This window comes from Nyctereutes procyonoides, unplaced genomic scaffold (assembly GCF_905146905.1).
Source record: "Nyctereutes procyonoides isolate TBG_1078 unplaced genomic scaffold, NYPRO_anot_genome, whole genome shotgun sequence".
NCBI lineage: Eukaryota > Metazoa > Chordata > Mammalia > Carnivora > Canidae > Nyctereutes > Nyctereutes procyonoides.
In genome coordinates, this window is record NW_026575051.1 from 43,877,003 (window position 1) to 43,899,848 (window position 22,846).

General features: G+C 38.1%; 1 protein-coding gene across 1 annotated transcript in view; it reads right to left on the bottom strand.

Moving 5' to 3' along the window:
* Window positions 1-22,846, bottom strand: part of ME1 (malic enzyme 1) — a 198,788-nt gene that overhangs the window by 162,534 nt on the left and 13,408 nt on the right. The window contains exon 2 of the mRNA XM_055330798.1: window positions 7,269-7,402. Within this exon, the coding sequence (XP_055186773.1) occupies window positions 7,269-7,402 (134 nt within the window). The remainder of the gene's footprint in view (window positions 1-7,268; window positions 7,403-22,846) is intronic.

A 22,846-nucleotide genomic window follows, 5' to 3' on the forward strand; every position in this document is an offset into this window, starting at 1 on the left:
AGTGGGGCAGCTCCCCCAGGTGCAGGCATGGAATCAGCACAGGATCCCCTCCCCCAGGGGGATCCCTGGGTGGCTCAGCAATTTAGCGCCTGACTTTGGCCCAGGGTGTGATCCTGGAGTCCCAGGATCAAGTCCCGAGAGGGCTCCCAACTGGAGCCTGCTTCTCCCTCTGCCTGTGTCTCTGCCTCTCTCTCTCTCTCTCTCTCTCTCTCTCTCTCTCTCTCTGTCTCATAAATAAATAAATAAAATCTTAAAAAAAAAAAAAGAAGCTCCGCCCCCATAAGACCAGCTGGAAGGACAGAAGAAGAGCAAATTCTTCACCGAGCAGCAGTGAGCAGCACTGGAAAGCTCCAGGGGAGGTCAAGGGATTTACAGTATATAGAACTAGAGGGTACCCCTCCTTTTCTATTCCTTTTTCCAGTACAACTCGTTTTTATATCAGACTATAAACTTCCAATTTTTTTTCTCTTTTCCCACCTTAACTATACTATTTTACCACCTCTTCATTTTTAGGTTTCTTCCTTTTTGACTTTCATATTTCTACAATTATAGGTCTTAGATATATTTTCCACTTCTAGATTCCCTTCAACATACTCAGTTTTGTGATATATACAAGATACGATTTTTTTGTTTTGTGTGATTTTTTTGCTTTGTGTGATTTTTTTTTGTTTTCTCTGGCTCATTTTGTTCTACAATGGGGGAAGTTAATACCTTCTAAAACATGACCAGTATGCACCCAGAACCAAGTGGTCACTGCTGGTTCACTCTGTGAGATTATATTCTCTCTTCATTCCCATTCAGCCCCCCTCTTTTATCTCATTTATGTTTTTGTGGTCAATAGTGAGGGTCTCTAAACTATTTCTGGTTTATGTAAATTTGGGACTGAGCATTTTCTAACATACAGAACTTAATATACTCAGAACCAAGATGATCACCCTCTAGGACCCCTCGGGTAGACTACATTTTCCCTCCACTACAACTTCGTCACCACCACCATCTCCCAGTACCCCTCTTTTTTCTCTTTTCTTTTTTTGCCTCTTTACTTTTGCTTTTTTCTCTTTTTTCTTTTTTTCTTCTTCTTTGGGATTCTTGGCCTTTTATTATTTGACTACTTTGTTTTAAAATTTGTTTTTCACTTTAGTGGTCCTTTTATTTTATTTCATTCTGATCTTTGTTTTCAATTTCTGGTCTCTGACCCTGTCAGAATCACCTAGGGTGAAATTTACTTAGGTTGTGGTTGATAGTCCGCTCAGACAGCCACTCCGCACTGAGCAAAATGACTAGAAGGAAGAACTCTCCACAAAAAAAAGAATGAGAAACAGTACTCTCTGCCACAGTTACAAATTTGGATTACAATTTGATATCAGAAAGCCAATTCAGAAGCACAATTATAAAGCTACTGGTGCCTCTGGAAAAAAGCATAAAGGATTCAAGAGACTACATGACTGCAGAATTTAGATCTAATTAAGCCAAAATTAAAAATCAATTAAATGAGATGCAATCCAAACTGGAGATCCTAATGACGAGCATTAATGAGGTAGAAGAAAGAGTGAGTAACATAGAAGACAAGTTGATGGCAAGGAAGGAAGCTGAGGAAAAAAGAGAAAAACAAAAGACCATGAGGAAAGGTTAAGGGAAATAAATGATAGCTTCAGAAGGAAAAATTTACATATAATTGGGGTTCGAAAGAGCACTGAGAGGACCAGAGGGCCAGAAAGCATATTAGAACAAATCATAGCTGAGAACTTCCCTAACTTGGGGAGGGAAAACAGGCATTCAGAAGATAGAGAGGTCCCCCCCAAAACCAATAAAAACCGTTCAACACCTCAACATTTAATAGTGAAACTTGCAAATTCCAAAGATAAAGAGAAAATTCGTAAAGCAGCAAGAGACAAGCGATCCCTAACTTAAATGGGGAAAAATATTAGATTAACAGGAGACCTCTCCACAGAGACCTAGCAGGCCAAAAATGGCTGGCAGGATATATTCACGGAACTAAATGAGAAGAACATGCAGCCAAGAATACTATATCCAGCAAGGCTCTCATTCAGAATAGAGGGAGAAATAAAAAGAAACCAAAAGAATTTGTGAGCACCAAACCAGCTCTGCAAGAAATATTAAGAGGGACTCTGTAAAAGAAAGAGGAAGCCCAAAGAAATAATCCACAAAAACAGGGACTGAATAAGTATTACGATGACACTAAATTCTTATCTTTCAATAGTTACTCTGAACGTGAACGGGCTAAATGATCCCATCAAAAGACGCAGGGTTTCAGACTGGATAAAAAAACAAGACCCATCTATCTATTTGCTGTCTACAAGAAACTCATTTGAGACCTAAGGACACCTACAGCCTGAAAATGAAAGGTTGGAAAACAATTTACCATTCAAATGGTCCTGAAAAAAAAAGCTGGGGTCAATCTTCCTATCACATAAATTAAAGTTTATCCCAAAGACTATAGTAAGAGGTGAAAAGGGATACTATATTATACTTAAAGGGTCTATTCAACAAGAAGACCTAACAATCATTTATGCCCCTAATGTGACATAAATATTCAATTACTAACCAAACTAAAGACATACTTAGATAATAATACACTAATAATAGGAGACTTCAACACGGTACTTTCTGCAAATGACAGATTTCTAAGCACAACATCACCAAAGAAACAAGAGCTTTAAATGATACACCGGACCAGATGGATTTCACAGATATATACAGAGCTTTGCATCTGAATCCAACTGAATACATATTCTTCTCAAGTGCATATGGAACTTTCTCTAGAACAGACCACATACTGGGTCACAAATCAGGTCTCAACCGATTCCAAAGGATTGGGATTGTCCCCTGTATATTTTCAGACCACAGTGCTTTGAAACTAGAATTCAATCACAAGAAGAAATTTGGAAGAAACTTAAACACCTGGAGGTTAAAGAGCATCCTGCTAAAAGATGAATGGGTCAACCAGGAAATTAGAGAAGAATTATAAAGATTTGTGGAAACTAATGAAAATGAAGATACAACCATTCAAAATATCTGGGATACAGCAAAAGCAGTCCGAATAGGGAAATACATTGCAATACAAGCATCCCTCAAAAAATTGGAAAAAACTCAAATATACAAGCTAACCTCACATTTAAGGGAACTGGAGAAAGAACAGCAAATAAAACCTACACCAAGCAGAAGAGAGTTAAAGATTCGAGCAGAACTCAATGAAATAGAGACCAGAAGAACTGTAGGACAGATCAACAAAACCAGGAGTTGGTTCTTTAAAAGAATTCATTAGATAAACCATTAGCCAGCCTTATTAAAAAGAAAAAAGACTCAAATTAATAAAATCATGAGAGGGGGGCACTTGACGGGATGAGCACTGGGTGATATGATATATGTTGGCAAATTGAACTCCAATTTAAAATTAATAATAATACTAATACTAATAATAATAAAATAATGAGTGAAAAAGGAGAGATCACAACCAAAACCAAGGAAATACAATTTAAAAACTGTATTATGAGTAACTATACACCAATAAATTAGGCAATCTAGAAGAAATGGATGCATTTCTGGAAAACCACAATTTACCAAAACTGGAACAGGAAGAAATAGAAAACCTGAACAGGCCAATAACTAGGGAGGAAATTGAAGCAGTCATCAAAAACCTCCAAAGACACAAAAGTCCAGGGCCAGATGGCTTCTCAGGGGAATTCTATCAAAAGTTTATAGAAGAAACAATACATATTCTACTAAAGCTGTCCCGAAAGATATAAAGGGACAGAACACTTCCAAACTCGTTTTATGAGGCCAGTATCACCTTAATTCCAAAACCAGACAAAGACCAATATCCCTGATGAATTATCGGGGATATTGGAGAATTACAGACCAATATCCCTGATGAACACAGATGCAAAAATTGTCAACAAGATACTAGTCAATAGGATCCAACAGTACATTAAAAGGAGAATTATAGACCAATATCAGAGATATTGGTCTATAAGTATAGACCAAAAGGAGAATTATAGACCAATATCAAAAATTCTCAACAAGATACTAGCCAATAGGATCCAACAATACATTAAGAAGATTATTCACCATGACCAAGTGGGATTTATCCCCAGGATGCAAGGTTGGTTCAACACTCATAAAGCAATCAATGTGATAGATCATATCAACAAGAGAAAAAACAAGAACCATATGATCCTCTCAATAGATGCAGAGAAAGCATTTGACAAAATACAGCATCCATTCCTGATAAAACTCTTCAGAGTGTAGGGATAGAAGGAACATTCCTCAGCATCTTGAAAGCCATCTAAGAAAAGCCCACAGCAAAGCCCACAGCAAATATCATTCTCAATGGAGAAACACTGGGAGCCTTTCCCCTAAGATCAGGAACAGATAAGGATGTCCACTCTCACCACTGCTATTCAATATAGTACTAGAAGTACTGGCCTCAGCAATCAGACAACAAAAAGAATTAAAAAGCATTCAAACTGGCAAAGAAGTCAAACTCTCCCTCTTCACAGAGGACATGATACTCTCCATAGAAAACCCAAAAGACTCCACCCCAAGATTCCTAGAACTCATACAGCAATTCAGCAGTGTGGCAGGATACAAAATCAATGCCCAGAAATCAGTGGCATTTCTATAAACTAACAATGAGACTGAAGAAAGAGAAACTAAGGTGTCAATCCCATTTACAATTGCACCCAAAATCATAAGATACCTAGGAATAAACCTAACCAAAGAGTTAAAGGATCTATACCCTAAAAACTACAGAACACTTCTGAAAGAAACTGAGGAAGACACAGAGATGGAAAAACATTCCATGCTCATGGATTGGAAGAATTAATGTTGTGAAAATGTCTATGCTACCCAGGGCAATTTACACATTCAATGCAATCCCTATCAAAATACCATGGACTTTCTTCAGAGAGTTGGAACAAATTATCTTAAGATTTGTGTGGAATCAGAAAAGACCCCAAATAGCCAGGGGAATATTGAAAAAGAAAACCAGAGCCAGAGGCATCACAATATCAGACTTCAAGTTGTACTACAAAGCAGTGGTCATCAAGACAGTGTGGTACTGGCACAAAAACAGACACATAGATAAATGGAACAGAATAGAGAACTCAGAAATGGGCCCTCAACTCTACAGTCAACTAATATTTGATCAATCAGGAAGACTATCCACTGGAGAGAAGGACAGTCTCTTCAATAAATGGTGCTGGAAAAATTAGACAGCCATTTGCAGAAGAATGAAACTAGACCATTCTCTTATACTATACACAAAGATAAACTCAAAATGGATGAAAGATCTAAATGTGAGACAAGAATCCATCAAAATCCTACAGGAGAACACAGGCAACACCCTTTTTGAACTTGGCCACAGCAACTTCTTACAAGATACATCTATGAAGGCAAGGGAAACAAAAACAAAAATGAACTACTGGGACTTCATCAAGTTAAAAAGCTTCTGCACAGCAAAAGAAATAGTTAAGACAACCTACAGAATGGGAGAAGATATTTGCAAATGACCTATCAGATAAAGGGCTAGTTTCCAAGATCTATAAAGAACTTATTAAACTCAACAGCAAAGAAACAAACAATCCAATCATGAAATGGGCCAAAGACATGAACAGAAATCTCACAGAGGAAGACATACACATGGCCAACAAGCATATGAGAAAATGCTCTGCATCACTTGCCATCAGGGAAATACAAATCAAAACCACAATGAGATACCACCTCATACCAGTGAGAATGGGGAAAATTAACAAGGTAGGAAACCACAAATGTTGGAGAGGATGTGGAAAAAGGGGAACCCTCTTGCACTGTTGGTGGGAATGTGAACTGGTGCAGCCACTCTGGAAATCCATGTGGAGGTTCCTCAAAGAGTTAAAAATAGAGCTACCCTATGACCCATCAATTGCACTGCTGGGGATTTACCCCAAAGATAGAGATGCAGTGAAAGACCGAGACACCTGCACCCCAATGTTTACAGCAGCAATATCCACAATAGCCAAACTGTGGAAGGAGCCTCGGTGTCCATCGAAAGATGAATGAATAAAGAGGATGTGGTCTATATATACAATGGAATATTACTCAGCCATTAGAAATGACAAATACCCACCATTTGCTTCAACGTGGATAGAACTGGAGCATATTATGCTGACTGAATTAAGTCAATCAGAGAAGGACAAACATTATATGGTTTCATTCATATAAGGAATATAAAAAAAACAGTGAAAGGGAATAAAGGGGAAAGGAGAGAAAATGAGTGGGAAATATCAGTGAGGGTGACAGAACATGAGAGACTCCTAACTCTGGGAAACGAAGAAGGGGTAGTGGAAGGGTAGGTGGGTGGGGGGATGGGGTAACTGGGTGACAGGCACTGAGGGGGGGCACTGGGTATTATACTATATGTTGGCAAATCAAACTCCAATAAAAAAAATATACAAAAAAATAATGTGAGCCAATTCTTTAAAATAAATAAATTTTTTAAAGTCTCTCTATATAGGACCAGCAGGATATATATGCATGTATGTGTTGGTTCCTTTCCTCTGGAGAACCCTAATACAAATACTTCCTACGTGTTAGTCTGTTACTTCTTCTAACCTTTGTGACAATATTTTCAAATAACTCTATTTCTTTCAACTCACAAATGAAAAACCTCAGGTTTAGAGAGTTTTAGTACCTTAATAAGAAAGGGCCAAGCCACAGGCACAGGGCATGGCAGATACAGTGGTCATGGCACTGGTTGTAGTAGTTTGCTCAAGGCCCCACTGCTGGTGAAATACAGCCAGAATTTCAACAGACAGCTCTCCAATTCCAAAGGTAGGGAACAATAGTACCTTCGTCTTTGTACAAACACAAAAACAGAATTCTAAAAGTGACCCAAATTTGCATGAGTGCTAGAACCAGCCTTGGAAGTTGAAAAAGTATGCTTTTATCTACAATGAACCTAAAATCTGGCTGAAAGCCATTATGACCTGGTTTTACTCTGCCTAAAAGGGCATTTCCAATAATTCAACTTCACAACAACCATTTGATCACAAGAGAAAAGCCGTCTCTCTGAGAATATAGTTTAGGAAAGAAAATTTTCTATTTTTCTAATATTCCTACCAAGGGTAAATTTGTTTTAAAACATCATTGTATTTATAAGCAAATTCTTCTCAAACTTGACTACTCTTTCCAAATCACTTAATATTTTAACTTTCTCATCCAATTAACTACTAAGAAAAATATAAAAATCATCTTCAGGAATGTGTTACCTGTCAAAGTCAGAGGTCAGACGCTCAAAATTTTTAATGATTCTAAGAACCTGGATATCCTGACTGATGAAGCAAGGTGGCAACAATCCATGAATATTCAACTGTTGTCTTTCTTCCAGGGTAAAAGCCAAGTCCTAGGGTTAAAAGAAAAACAATAATTTGAAGGAATAAAAACCAAAAATTATACACACACACACAAAATTCCAACAAACACATGGAATTAAAAATCAGAAGATCTGGTCTTACCTAAACACAGCCATTCAACTTTGAGATCATGTGATCTCTCAATAGCTGTTTCCTCATCTTTAAATATTAGAATACTATAAATATTTTCATGTTGTTTGTTTTAAAATTAGGTAATGAAGAAAATGATGTGAAGATATGCAAATGAAAGATATAAAGATTATTGCTGATATTCAATATACAAATGGGTAGGAGTTATAAGAGATTTTAAAATTATGAACATGAGTAGGTCACCTATGACCTGCTGTGCCTCCTCCCATAAAATAGTTCAGAAAATGCTTTATAGGATTGAGGCACTTGTTCCAACACTCCTTTTCCAAATTATTTCCTACTATTCTTAACTACACTCCTAGCTACACAAAATTTCTCACCATTGCCTGAACACAACATACTTTTATTCTTGCATGACACCATGGACAAAAATGTGTTCCCTGCTTCTTTGCCTTTCAAGTTTGACCTCAGATGCTCCTTCCTCTCCAAAGCCTTTCCAGACTCAGCCAGTATGCCCATTAGAAAACTATTATTATACTATGTTGTTTACATAAACACTAACTACATAAAACATGAGGCTCAAAAACAAACAAATATAACTGATGGGTTGATACAGAAATTCAGAATAGACTGAAGAGATTTGCTAGAATATAATATGAAGATAAGTAATAGCAGAGAAACCCCAGGAGTCCTTAATCTGGAAGAATGGAATGAGCAGTTCCCCCTGGAGATGATGCCCCTAGAGCTACTGAAGCCCAAGACACTTCTTTGACTAGACTGACAGCTGTTGCCCTGGGTCTGGCAAAAGTGCTGATGGTCAGGTTCACTCACTGGAACCACGACTGATGCTTCTCAGACAATAAGGATGGTAGAAATGTGTTCACTAACTTTGTATTGAGCAACTCTACAACCATCCTCCTCTGCCTCTAAAAGTTTCTTGTAATGGTAAAATAATAACTCCCAAATCTTAAGGAACTGTATTATTACTCTGGGAAAAAGACAATTTGGTTCATCCCAGATGTGGATGACCCTGATTCTTGAGAAATGAACACGTCCAATCTCAGAAAGTAGGTAAAGGAGATCAACAGACAATTCTTTCTTCTAATTTTTTATATATTTAGGCCCAATAATTCATGTCACTGATGGAAAGCTTTATGTTTGATTAAACTCCTGCATCAGGGGGCAGACTGAAGAAAGTCAGAGTTGTCCACTGAATGACCCCTAGTGGAGCTTCTAAATTGCCTACAAGGGCTAGCTGGGACCAATGGCTCCAGAACCTCCAGTACAAGAAACTTTACAATCCTGACTTCTCAAAAGGTCTCCAAGTGCTATCAGCACAGATGTACAGTTCCCAGAGATTTTTCTCCAATAGCAGCCACTCTTATGACTGCAAAAGCCCCACTGTTACATGTTCAGTTGGGGGTCCTTGGAGCTGCTCTGCTCCCCAGCAACTGGATGGCCCCTTTCCTAAAGGATAATCCAGTATGTTCAACTGTGCCTGGCCCCACCACCCTCTACTGGAGGCCTGGAGAAGAGCAGACAGTGCACCTGTCAGTCCTTTGCCTAGGAGTTCCAGCAGGCAGCAGGAGAAAGGGGAACCCTCCTGCACTGTTGGTGGGAATGTGAACTGGTGCAGCCACTCTGGAAAACTGTCTGAAGGTTCCTCAAAGACTTAAAAATAGATCTGCCCTACAACCCAGTAATTGCACTGCTGGAGATTTACCCCAAAGATACAGATGCAATGAAACGCCAGGACACCTGCACCCCGATGTTTATAGTAGCAATGTCCACAACAGCCAAACTGTGGAAGGAGCCTCGGTGTCCATCAAAAGATGAAGGGATAAAGAAGATGTGGTCTATGTATACGATGGAATATTACTCAGCCATCAGAAACAACAAATACCCACCATTTGCTTTGACCTGGATGGAAGTGGAGCATATTATGCTGAGTGAAATAAGTCAATTGGAGAAGGACAAACATTATATGGTCTCATTCATTTGGGGAATATAAAAAATAGTGACAGGGAATAAAGGGGAAAGGAGAAAAAAATGAGTGGGAAATATCAGAAAGGGAGACAGAACATGAGAGACTCCTAACTCTGGGAAACGAACTAGGGGTGGGGGAAGGGGAAGTGGGCAGGGGGTGGGGGTGACTGGGTGACAGGCACTGAGGGGGGCACTTGATAGGATGAGCACTGGGTGTTATTCTATATGTTGGCAAATTAAACAGCAATAAAAAATAAATTTAAAAAAATAAAACTTAATAGCAGAAACTTAAAAATATATATATAAAAAAGAAGGAGACACTCAATATTGCTGGCACCTTTTGCATGCCATTTTCTTTATCCATGGTTTATGCTCCCCACCAGAATGCAAACTTCATGAGGTCAGGGATTTTTGTCTGTTTTTTGTTGTTGTTGTTTTTCACTGCTTCATCCTTAATGGTTAGGAAAGTACCTGGTATAACTAGAATTCAGTAATTTGCTGCATAAATAAAATAGAAAGCTTTAAATATTTAACTTTAGAGACATATTAGAATTTTAAAAAGAGTAAAATTATTGCTTAGGAAACTGATAAGCATATTAATTCTTGGTAAGTTAAATTTAAAATTAAAAGGAACTGGGGCACCTGGTAAGTTAAATTTAAAATTAAAAGGAACTGGGGCACCTGGGTGGCTCAGCTGGTTAAGTGCCCAACTCTTGATTTTGTCTCAGACCATAATCTCAGGGTTTTAAGACTGAGCCCCTCCCTCATTGGACTTCATGCTGGGCACAGAACCTGCTTAAGATTCTCTCTCTCCCTTGGGACTCCTGGGTGGCTCAGTGATTGAGCATATGCCTTTGGTTCAGGTCATAATCCCAGGGTGCTGGGATGGAGTCCTGCATCAGGCTCCCTCCCAGCTTCTCCCTCTGCCTAGTCTCTCCCTCTCTCTCCCTGTCTCTCATGAATAAATAAATAAAATCTTAAAAAAAAAAAAAGATTCTCTCCCTCTGCCCCCCCAAAATAATACATGCATAAATAAAATTAAACAAAAAAGGGATATTTGTATAAAAAAGTAACTATAAAATGGAAAGCACACTCCACTTGTTAAAGATATAACTGGGAAGACTGATCATTTTAGGCAAAAATGTCATGGATCACTATAGATTAAAACAGCATCAAGTACAGCAATGTATTTGAAAAAGAAAGAAAATTCAACAGATTTTCCTCTAGCTCAAAATGAAAAATTTGGAAATTAAAAAATGGGAAAAAACAAGAGTAAAGTTAAAAATCTCAAAAATACATGACCATATGTAAAAAGCAACAAGCTTCTGAATACTATGCCTTAAAAATCTACCTGCAAAATAATAATCAAAATCATCAATATTCTGAGAATAAGGCTTATTATCAGAAGCACTAACATATGCTCCTGTGTTCACTTAATAATGGCACTTAATCATTTATTGTTAGACAGTATTTTTATTTTTACATAGATTTTCCAATGTTGGGCAGCCTGGGTGGCTCAGTGGTTTAGCATCACCTTCAGCCCAGGGTGTGGTCCTTGGGACCTGGGATCGAGTCCCACGTCAGGTTCCCTGCATGGAATGGAGCCTGCTTCTCCCTCTGCCTGTGTCTGTGCCTCTCTCTCTCTCTCTCTCTCATGAATAAATAAATAAAATCTTTTTAAATTAAAAAAAAAAAAGATTTTCCAATGTTGGTCTGACCTAACAGGTCTCCTGTAGCTTTTGCCATGTAAATGACAATGCCATCTGACTCTTTTGCTATCCTTTGATAGTAACTACAAACACCCACATACTGTTAGCCAAATATTCTATGGCATAATAAAGTGTCAGTTCAACTCTTAACCACCACCACCATCAAAAACAAAACAAAAAAACTAGGGCTTAAAAATCTGGGGAATGGGGCCAAGTTAAAGTCCTATGACTGGGTTCATATTCTATTACTACCCTTTATGAATTAAAAAAAGGTCAATGAATAAGCAAACTTAAATCTTAAAATCCTGAAAATTTAAAAATATATATATAGCATGATTTCCCTTAAATCAGTTAAGAATGACACATCAATGTGATTCCTACCAAACAGCAGCTTCCCAGAAAGTATTCAGAGAAATAATAAGTGGAATTTTGAACCATTTAACGATCTTGGTTCTGTTTCATTTTTTTTCATACTAACAGATATATTCATATATATTTTTTAGAAATTATAAACAGTAGCTTAGTACATTCTCCTTACTAAACACTAGCTTAATAAGGTGAAACACTAGCTTAATACATTCTCCTCATTAAAAGCTGATGTAACAAATACCTGTTTCAAAGAATTCTTACCTCAGGGTTATGCTGCAGGGCCTATCCAGCAAAGGATAGTGTATCCAAAGTATACATGCAGCTTCTAACTTTCATTTGATTTCTACTAAGTCTTTCATGTAGTTAAAAAGTTTAGACTTCTATACATATATTAGGTTTCTAGACCACCTATAATTCTAATTCCCTAAAAAGCTTTCTCATACACCAGATCCCTAGACAGCAGAATGGTATGCTATTTCACTGCTGAGGACAGCACACAGGACAACTATTCTTCTGGACTCTACTAATTGATCTATGTATCTCTTCTTGAGAAAACTGAGACTATCAAGCAGAAATGAAAACAAAATTCCTGGCATAACAAGAGATTTATATTATAACCGTGTTTGCACCTGAGAAAGAAACATTGTCCTGAGTAATGTATCAGAAATGATTACCATAAAAACAGAATAGATAACAATCTGAATTCTGTACTAACCATCTTTAATGCTTGCAATAAACTTCAGTAATTTGCCTTGTTTTTTCCTGAATAAAGACTCAAAGTAATCAAGCAGAATGGAAAAAAGGAAAACATCTAAGTCACAAAAATCTTTAAGTAATCTACATATAAATACTTCATTATAAAATGCATTTATTGTAATGTTTGTTTTTGCTATTTATTATTCTGAAATAAAGATATCAAAGTGGCTCAGCTCTAAATGTCAGTATTTTCAAATGTATTAGCATATGTTATATGCACATTCTGTAACTATAGAAGGAAAAATGGTACTAATTTGTCCTGGACATATACTGAAGGATTCCTTCCCCCCAAGTCTTCCAGGGTGCCAAATATTGATCTTTGAAATTGATTTTTTTAATTCTAATTAAAAATGTAGATTATGACTTCTAGAATTTTCCTGGTGTATGCAACCTCATTCCTTCAAAAAGCCAGGAACCCAGATGGGATATACATTTCCAAAGTAAAGTTTTTAAATGATTATTTTGAGTGCATTCAGCTGTGTAACCAAATACTCTAGCGACAGTCTCCTCAAAAGGCAGAAAATCAATTATTTAAAACCAACAATATATTAACAGCAGCTTCTTTAAGAAAAACATTTGGTGTCATTACATAGCAATTAATTTTTACTCATATCTTTATAGATCTTGGAAACTAGCCCTTTATCTGATACGTCATTTGCAAATATCTTCTCACATTCTGGAGGTTGTCTTTTAGTTTTGTTGTCTGTTTCTTTTGCTGTGTAAAAGCTTCTTATCTTGGTGAAGTTCCAATAGTTCATTTTTGCTTTTGTTTCTCTTGCCTTCATGGATGTATCCTGCAAGAAGTTACTGCGGCCAAGTTCAAAAAGGGTGTTGCCTGTGTTCTCCTCTAGGATTTTGATGGAATCTTGTCTCACATTTAGATCTTTCATCCATTTTGAGTTTATCTTTGTACGGTGCAAGAGAGTGGTCTAGTTTCATTCTTCTGCATGTGGATGTCCAATTTTCCCAGCACCATTTATTGAAGAGACTGTCTTTCTTCCAGTGGAGTCTTTCCTCCTTTGTCGAATATTAGTTGACCATAAAGTTAAGGGTCCACTTCTGGATTCTCTATTCAGTTCCATTGATCCATGTGTCTGTTTTTGTGCCAGTACCACACTGTCTTGATGACCACAGCTTTGTAGTACAACTTGAAATCTGATATTGTGATGCCTCTGGCTCTGGTTTTCTTTTTTAATATTCCCCTGGCTATTCGGGGTCTTTTCTGATTCCACAAAAATCTTAAGATAATTTGTTCCAACTCTCTGAAGAAAGTCCATGGTATTTTGATAGGGATTGCATTAAATGTGTAAATTGCCCTGGGTAACACTGACATTTTCACAATATTAATTCTTCCAATCTATGGGCATGGAATATTTTTCCATCTCTGTGTCTTCCTCAGTTTCTTTCAGAAGTGTTCTGTAGTTTTTAGGGTATAGATCCTTTACCTCTTTATTAAACTCAACAGCAAAGAAACAAACAATCCAATCATGAAATGGGCCAAAGACATGAACAGAAATCTCACAGAGGAAGACATACACATGGCCAACAAGCACATGAGAAAATGCTCTGCACCACTTGTCATCAGGGAAATACAAATCAAAACCACAATGAGATACCACCTCACACCAGTAAGAGTAGGGAAAATTAACACAGCAGGAAACCACAAATGTTGGAGAGGAAGTGGAGAAAGGGGAACCCTCTTGCACTGTTGGTGGGAATGTGAACTGGTGCAGCCACTCTGGAAATCCATGTGGAGGTTCCTCAAAGAGTTAAAAATAGATCAAATAGATCTGCCCTACGACCCAGCAATTGCACTGCTGGGGATTTACCGCAAAGATACAGATGCAGGGAAACACCGGGACACCTGCACCCCGATGTTTATAGCAGCAATGTCCACAACAGCCAAACTGTGGAAGGAGCCTCGGTGTCCATCAAAAGATGAAGGGATAAAGAAGATGTGGTCTATGTATACAATGGAATATTACTCAGCCATCAGAAACGACAAATACCCACTATTTGCTTCGATATGGATGGAACTGGATGGGATTATGCTGAGTGAAATAAGTCAATTGAAGAAGGACAAACATTATATGGTCTCATTCATCTGGAGAATATAAAAAATAGTGAAAGGGAATAAAGGGTAAAGGAGAAAAAATGAGTGAGAAATATCAGAAAGGGAGACAGAACATGAGAGACTCCTAACTCTGGGAAAAGAACAAGGGGTGGTAGAAAGGGAGGTGGGCGGGGGGTGGGGGTGACTGGGTGACGGGCACTGAGGGGGGCACTTGATGGGATGAGCACTGGGTGTTATTCTATATGTTGGCAAATTGAACACCAATAAAAAATAAATATACAAAAAAACTTTTACTTATATCTAATATAAAGTGATTTAAATTGGTAGAAGTAATGATTACAAAAATGTATCTAGGGCAGCTTGGGTGGCTCAGCGGTTTAGCACTGCCTTCAGCCCAGGGCCTGATCCTGGAGACCTGGGATCAAGTCCCATGTCAGGCTCCCTGCATGGAGCCTGCTTCTCCCTCTGCTTATGTCTCTGCCTCTCTCTCTCCCTCTCTCTCTTCTCTCTCTCTCTGTATGCCTCTCATGAATAAATAAATAAAATCTTAAAAAAAAAACTATCTAAAATATACTTGGTGCTAAAGGGAGGGGAAAACAAAACAAGACAAAACCAGAGAGGGAGACAAACCATAAGAGACTCTCAACTATAGGAAGTAAACTGAGGTTTGCTGGAGGGGAAGTGGGTCGGGGGATGGGGTAACTGGGTGATGGGCACTAAGGAGGGCACATGATGTACTGAGTACGTTATATACAACTGATGAATCACTAAACTCTGCCTCTGAAACAAATAATACACTACATGTTTATTGAATTTAAATTAAAAATAAATAAAATATACTTGGCCCTAGATACCCTAAAATCTACATCAAAATATCATAACTGTAACATCTAAAAATCATTTCATCTAGGTATTATAAGATATCGCAAGCATAACTATTTTGTAGTTACAAGTGACATGTTTGTTTAATTAAAAGACAGAAGATCTCCACCTAAGAGAGCAAACGGATTTTTAAAATACTGGATGAGAGATTTCATTAAATAGCTTAAGTATTTCTCACTTAAAATTCAGGTGACTAATCTTTACAGATTCCTTATAAAGCTGAGAAATTATTAACCATCATTGTTAATACTACATTTTTCAAACATAGCTCTTGACAGTATGTGTAGTGACTATTCATTTATGAACCAGAAATCTCAAGATTACAAAATAACCATTTATTGTGACTTTGATTTCTTAATTCTTTGAGCTAATCAAAGAATCTATATAGTATGAAAATTAGATGGCAATTTAACACATTACCAACTAAATTACACATAAACTTGTAAATGTCCCTTTCCTATTCCTGAATAATGAGGAGAAGGAGGCTTTTCCTCCTCCTCTCTGGATTAGTCAGTTGTCCTCCAATGTACTTCCATAACATCATATACTTCTGTCATGAAACTTCTAGTACTTCATTATTTCTGCTGAAGCGCTGTTTTACCCAGAAGTCTAGGTGCTTCTGGAGGTCAAGATGGAGCAGGGCCTCAATAAGTTTTCAATAAACAAATGGATGAATATATGAATCTGAAAAACTTTTTCATTTCCATGTGGTTCAATTCTATGTACAGATCTTCCTCAACTTACAATGGAGTTATATCCTGATAAACCCCTTGTAAATTGAAAATACCATTAAGTCGAAAATGCGTTTAACACATCTAACCTACCAAAAATCAACAGCTTAGTCCAACCTACCTTAAATGTGCTTAGGACACTTACATTGGCCTACAGTTGGCCAAAATTATCTTATACAAAGTCTATTATATAAAAAAGTACTTAATATGCTCATGTAACTGATTAAATATTACACTGTAAGTGAAAAACAGAATAGACATATATGTACAGAATGGTTTTAAGTGTACTGGTTGTTTACCCTTGTGATTGTGTGGCTGACCACATGCTGCAGCTTGCTGCTACTGCCTACTATCACAAGACAGGATCATACCACATATTATTAGCCCAGGAAAATATCAAAATTCAAACTTCAAAATATAGTTTCCACTGAACACACATCACTTTCATACATGTTCCTAATCACAGACACTAAAGGACTCGGAAGATAGAATTCACGAGTCTTTCAATGTAGGCATCTTTTTTTTTCCACTAGGGAACTTAGTATTTCCTTCCATTGTAAAAGAAGATAATAAAAGAAGTAGTAGTAGTTCCTGTGACTGTCATAAATAGAAACAATATTTTATCACATTAAACTTCCGGCATATATCTTGAAAAAAACATTTGTGTCTATCATTACTTTGAAATTACAGTAGATTTAGACCCACAGTAAGTTTGTTTTAGAACATGAAGAAGTACACAAGCTAGTCATGTTGACAACCTCCATATCAGTCTCTTTAAAAAATGAAATTTTACTTTAAATTGCTCATATTTTTTAAAGGTTTTATTTATTTATTCATGAGAGACAGAGAGAGAGAGGAGAGAGAGAGAGAGAGGCAGAGACATAGGCAGAGGGAGAAGCAGGCTCCATGAAGGGAGCCTGACGTGGGACTTGATCCCGGGTCTCCAGGATCACACCCTGGGCCAAAGGTGGCGCTAAACCGTTGAGCCACCCAGGTTGCCCAAATTGCTCATATTTAAATAGAGCCTTGCTATTTAAGTCTTTCATAAAGGGGAATAGATCTTATATCACACATTTATTCTTTAGTACTTTGATAGCTGTATCATACTTGGTTTCTTTTATAATACTATGCATTCTATTTATCTGGAACCATTTATTTAAGAAAGCTGTGGACTTCAAATTTCCAAAGGGATTTTGGTACAAACTATTTTAAGAACTGTTGCAGATAGTGAAGGAAAAAAAAGGATAAAGATGTGGTGTGTGTGGGGTCCCTGGGTGGCAGCAGCAGTTTAGCGCCTGCCTTTGGCCCAGGGCACGATCCTGAAGACCCGGGATCGAATCCCATGTTGGGCTACCAGTGCATGGAGCCTGCTTCTCCCTCTGCCTATGTCTCTGCCTCTCTCGCTCTCTGTGTGTGACTATCATAAATAAATAAAAATTTAAAAAAAAGATGTGGTGTGTGTGTATGTGTGTGTGTGTGCAATGGAATATTACTCAGCCATAAAAAGAGTGAAATCTTGCCATTTGCAATGACATGGATGGAGCTAGAGTATAATGCTAAGGGAAATAAGCCAGAGAAAGATAAATACTACATGATCTCACTCAAATGTAAAATTTAAGGAATAAAACAAGCAAAGGGAAAAAAGAGAGAAACAAACCAAGAAAGAGACTCTTAACCATAGAGAACTGATGGTTACCAGAAGAAGGGAGGTGAGGTGGGAGGATGAGTTAAAGAGTTGAGGTGACAGGGACTAAGGAGTACACTTGTTCTGATGAGCACTGGGTAATGTATGGAAGAGTTCAATCACTATATTGTACACCTGAAACTATATGACACTATCTGGAATTTAAATAAAACTTAAAAAAAAAAAAAGAACTGTTGCAGAGAACTATGTTTCAGTGTCCAAGGGATACATACTTCACTTATCAACATGATATTCCCAGAAACGCCACAAGATGGCTTTCTTACTTCAGATCCACAGTTGATATTTTTCAGAAATGTTTTGTCTCCTTTTATTTTATGGGAGATTGTCATTGGTATTGGTCAGGGGTCTCCACAGAAACAGAACAAATAGGGTGAGTGTATAAACATCACATATATGAAGACATTTATTATAAGGAATTGGCTCATGCAAATATGAAGTCTGCTAAGTCCTCAGATCTAAAGTTAGCAAGTTGGGGACCCAGGAGAGCCAATGGTGTTGTTCCAGTCCAAACCCAAAGACCTGAGAAATCAGGAGAGCTGACAGTACAGTTCTAGTCGAAAGGCCAGCAGGTTTAAGACCCAGGAAGAGCCAGTGTTTAAGTTCAAATCTAAAGGTAGGGAAAAAAACTGATGTCCCACCTTGAAAGCAGTCAGACAAGAAGGATTCCCTCTTCCTCACAAGAAGGTCAGCCTTTTTGCTCTATTTAGATATTCAACTGACTGGATGAGGACCACCCACATAAGGTAGGCAAGTGGGCTTCACTCAGTCTACCAATTCAAATGTTAATCTCATCCAGAGATACCCTCACAGGCACACCCAGAATAATATTTGACCAACTGTCTGGACACCCAGTGGCTTAGCTAAAATGACACATAAAATTAATCATCACATTCACACCAAATATTTTTCACCAAATATATGCTGAGTGAATGCTTCACACTTGTAGTTAGGGCCTAAGCCAATGAAACAGTGATATGTCCAATATGGTCCACAGCCTCTTGAAGCTAATAATCTAGAGAGCTTACCAGGATATTACATGAATAGCTGCACAAATAATTATAAAATAATAATGTGGTAAATATAAGGGAAAGAAAGGGAAAATTTACTAACTCAATGTAGGGGCTTAAAAGAAAAGTTCACTTATCAGTGATATTAAAATGAGATCTGAAGGACAAGTAGAAGAGTAGGAGCTCACCAGGTGAAAGGCTCAAGGGTGACTGTGCAGAGAACAGGAAGGGCATGAACCCCAATGCAGAAGAGCTTGGCTTCTTGGAAAAAGTATAGGGAAGGAAACATCAACTATGAGAAGAATGTTGAAAGATGACCAGATGACCCTGAGGAGACAGGCAGGAACCAGAAGAGGCCGTCCTTGTTAGCGGGATAATGCTCTAAATTTTATCCTAAAAGTAACCAGTTCTTTGCCGGATTTGAGATGCCATTTTATGAAAACACTACAATTAAGCCAGCAGCACTCACCCATAATATTTGTTATTCACCACGCTGAGGAATCTCCATACTAAGTCTAGCTCTTTAAAGAAAGAGAAAACAGCACTTCAGAAGCAGTTTCTAAGTACCAGGCAGATGATAGAAGGTTCAATCTGGGCTCGTGATTCTCAATCTGTCTTTCAAGCCTCTGTAGGACTCACGTACATACTTCCAACTGCAACATTTGTCCTCATAACACCACCTCCTAGCCACCACACGAAGGGCAGATCTGAGTCATGCCCTACACTGATAACATTTTGGAGTACCTGGGTGGCTCAGTTGGTTAAGCATCTGCCTTTGGCTCAGGTCAGGTCATGATCCCGGGGACCTGAGATGGAGCCCCTTATCAGGCTCCCTGCTTCAGCAGGAAGCCTGGTTCTCCCCTCTGCCCTTCCTCCTGCTTGTGCACTCTCTTTCACTCTCTCAAATAAATAAAATATTTTTAAAAATACAATCACATTTTAACTCATATCATTTTAACTTAGAAAATTAACTTCAAAAATATATACTTCATACAACCCTTCTAGTATATAACGAAAAACCTACTGATCACTTGAAACCATACTGCATCTAGAAAGAACGAACTAGCTGCAGCACCAAAGTGGGAGGGAGACAGACTTTTCATTACTCTTTTGTATTTTTATTTTCCTATAGTTAACCTGTAAGGCTATGGAAATTATTAAGAACTATTAAGAACCATTTATCTCAATCTCCAAGAATAATACAACCATACTTACTATTTACATTTGTTAAATCTCTAACCTTATGTGTCTGGCACTTCTAATTATAGCAGAGACTGCTCATTGCCTACAGTTAACACTGTTCTCCCCTTCTTTCCCAGTAAGGGGACGCCCGTATTATTTAGGGTGATAATGTATCAGCTAAAAGACTAAATTTCTAGACTCCCCTAGAGTTAGATGAGGTCCTGTGACTGAGTTCTGATCAGTAACTGGTAAGAAGTGACATGTAGGATGTAGGGAAGAACCACTAAAGAGAGCTGATCCCATTGGAAAGTGGACTTTCTTGTGTTTCTCTCATTTCTTCCAGCAGGCAGCTTGGAATAAACAAATATCTATAGACCAATTATCAGTCAGGACCATAAAGTTTATTGAAAATGGAAGAGCAGCAATGTTCCTGATGATTCTGAGACCCACCAAACATGGCTAGACTGACTCTGATTTCCTTCATGTGCCAGAGAAAAATAAGCGACTTCTTAACCAAGTCACTATTCTTTGTTTTTATTGTTGTTATTATTATATGCATCAAAACCCAATCCTAAATGATACACTAGTCATCCCTATAGCCACTAAAGGATCAATAGCATATTCACCCCACAATATAGACTGTGACCTGCGGAGAGGCTTATAGACATATCTGAAAGGCAAAATAGAGCTACAAAAAGTTACTTCAATAATTATCCCTCATTTATCCACTCAAAGACTTTTACAGAATACTAACTATATTCCAGGTCCCATGAGCCACTACATTAAAAGACAAAACTATGACATACACCAGTAGAACAACCTTACCCACCTTCCCAGAAGAATTTTGAACCTTGAAATTTCTGTAGCACTTTCTCCCCCATGCATGAAGAGAAACAGAAGTGAAACATACAGTATCAAAAAGGCCAAGCGGGGCACCTGGGTGGCTCAGTCAATTAAGCACCTGATTCTTGATTTTGGCTCAGGTCATGATCTCAGGGTTGTGAGATCTAGCCCCAGGTCCAGCTCCTTTCTCAGCAGAGTCTACTTGAGGACTCTCTCTTTCCCTCTGCCCCTTTACCTGTTCTAAAATAAATAAATACATGTTTTTTTATTTAAAAAAAAAAGGCCAAGCATTTTTCTAAATCCTCAAAATATAGAAAATTTATAAATTATGTTATTTTTACATAAACTTTCCCACAGAATAACCTTTCCTAACATTACTATGCCAAATATGTGCCCAGTAAATGGGGAGGGGAGGATTGGGAATATATCTTTGAGAGGAGATTCCCTGATTTCCCCCCCTAAAACTTAAAACCAAGTTAGACTGAGTTTCACAAGTTCACATTCTAAGAATAATAAATCTGAGGGTTCTGGTTCTGTGCAAGATGGTGTAAGCATACTTTATCTTGTCTCTCCCAATGAATCCAACTATAAATTTTGTACAGAATGCACTGGGCAGCTATTGGAAGACTCTGAAAAGTAAATGGCAGAAGAACAGAGAAGACGACTAGAATCCAAGGTACTACCAAACCAACAAGTGAATTTCCTGGAGTTCCTTTCAGTGTAGCCTGGCTCTTTCCCCCTCTAATCAACTGGCCTTCACTTAAAAAGCAGCCTCAGGACTCCTGGGCAGCTCAGTGGTTGGGCGTCTGCCTTCAGCTCAGGTCATGATCCTGGGATCTGGGATCAAGTCCCATATCGGGCTCCCTGCAAGGAGCCTGCTTCTCCCTCTGCCTATGTCTCTCATGAATAAATAAATCTTTAAAAAGAAAATAAAAAAATAAAATTAAAATTAAAAGCAGCCCAAAAACCAGAAGGGCAACTGAATACAGACAAAAAAAGTGCCAAGAGAAGCTTTCTTTTTCTGGTCCAAGAATCAGGAAAGGAGACCCTTAAACATCACAGAAGAGGGAAATACACTATTATTTTCCATTCTCTCCAGCCTCAGTGCCCCCCCCCCCCCACACACACACACACCGACCCAGTATCCCAGAGCGGGTGACAGGAGCATGACCACCACAGACATCTAAAATTGTAAGAAAGGAAAATCATTCTCTTTAACCAGTGGAGCAATGATCCCAAAATCATGGATCAAATGTCTGTTGCATTTTTCTCTGTCTTCCAGTCACTTGGCCCTAAGTACAAATTCAGATAGAGGAAGTATATGCAGAGCAAGGAAACTAAAGGGCCCAGTTTTATGGCTAGTGAGCTGGGAAAGGGGGACATCAAGGAGACAAAGTATCAGCAAGTTCACAGAAAGAAGAGAACTCAAGAGAGCAATTCCATAAAGTTGTATACAAACTCCTGGACTCACCTCTGAGCTATGCATGTATAGACCTGACCTTAGTCTTACAAAGGATTTGAGAACTCAACTATGGTGTAAAACACTGCACAGATCCTACACTAGCCACTGGGCAGTACACATGAAGAAACAGATCCAAACAGCACTACAAAGGGCTTTGAGAAAGGAATACTGGAACCACAAATTACAGAAGGTGGGTTCAACTTGTGAATTGACCGAACAAGTCTGAAAATTAAAAAGTAAAAAGAAGGGGATCCCTGGGTGGCGCAGTGGTCCTGGAGACCCGGGATCGAATCCCACGTCAGGCTCCCGGTGTATGGAGCCTGCTTCTCCCTCTGCCTGTGTCTCTGCCCCCCAATCTCTCTCTCTCTCTCTCTCTCTCTATCATAAATAAATTATAAAAAAAAGTAAAAAAAAAAGTAAAAAGAATAGTATTCCCTTTAGGATTTAACAAAAACCTGGAATCCCATAATATGTAAATGTCCAAGATACATGCAAAAATTACTCAGCATATGAAGTACCAGGAAAATGTTAACTTTCAAAGGAAAAGAAAATCAATGATGATATGGAGAATGGAGTTATCAGATAAAAAGTTAAAAACAATTATTGTAATCATACCCCAAATTGTAAGGGCAAGTCTT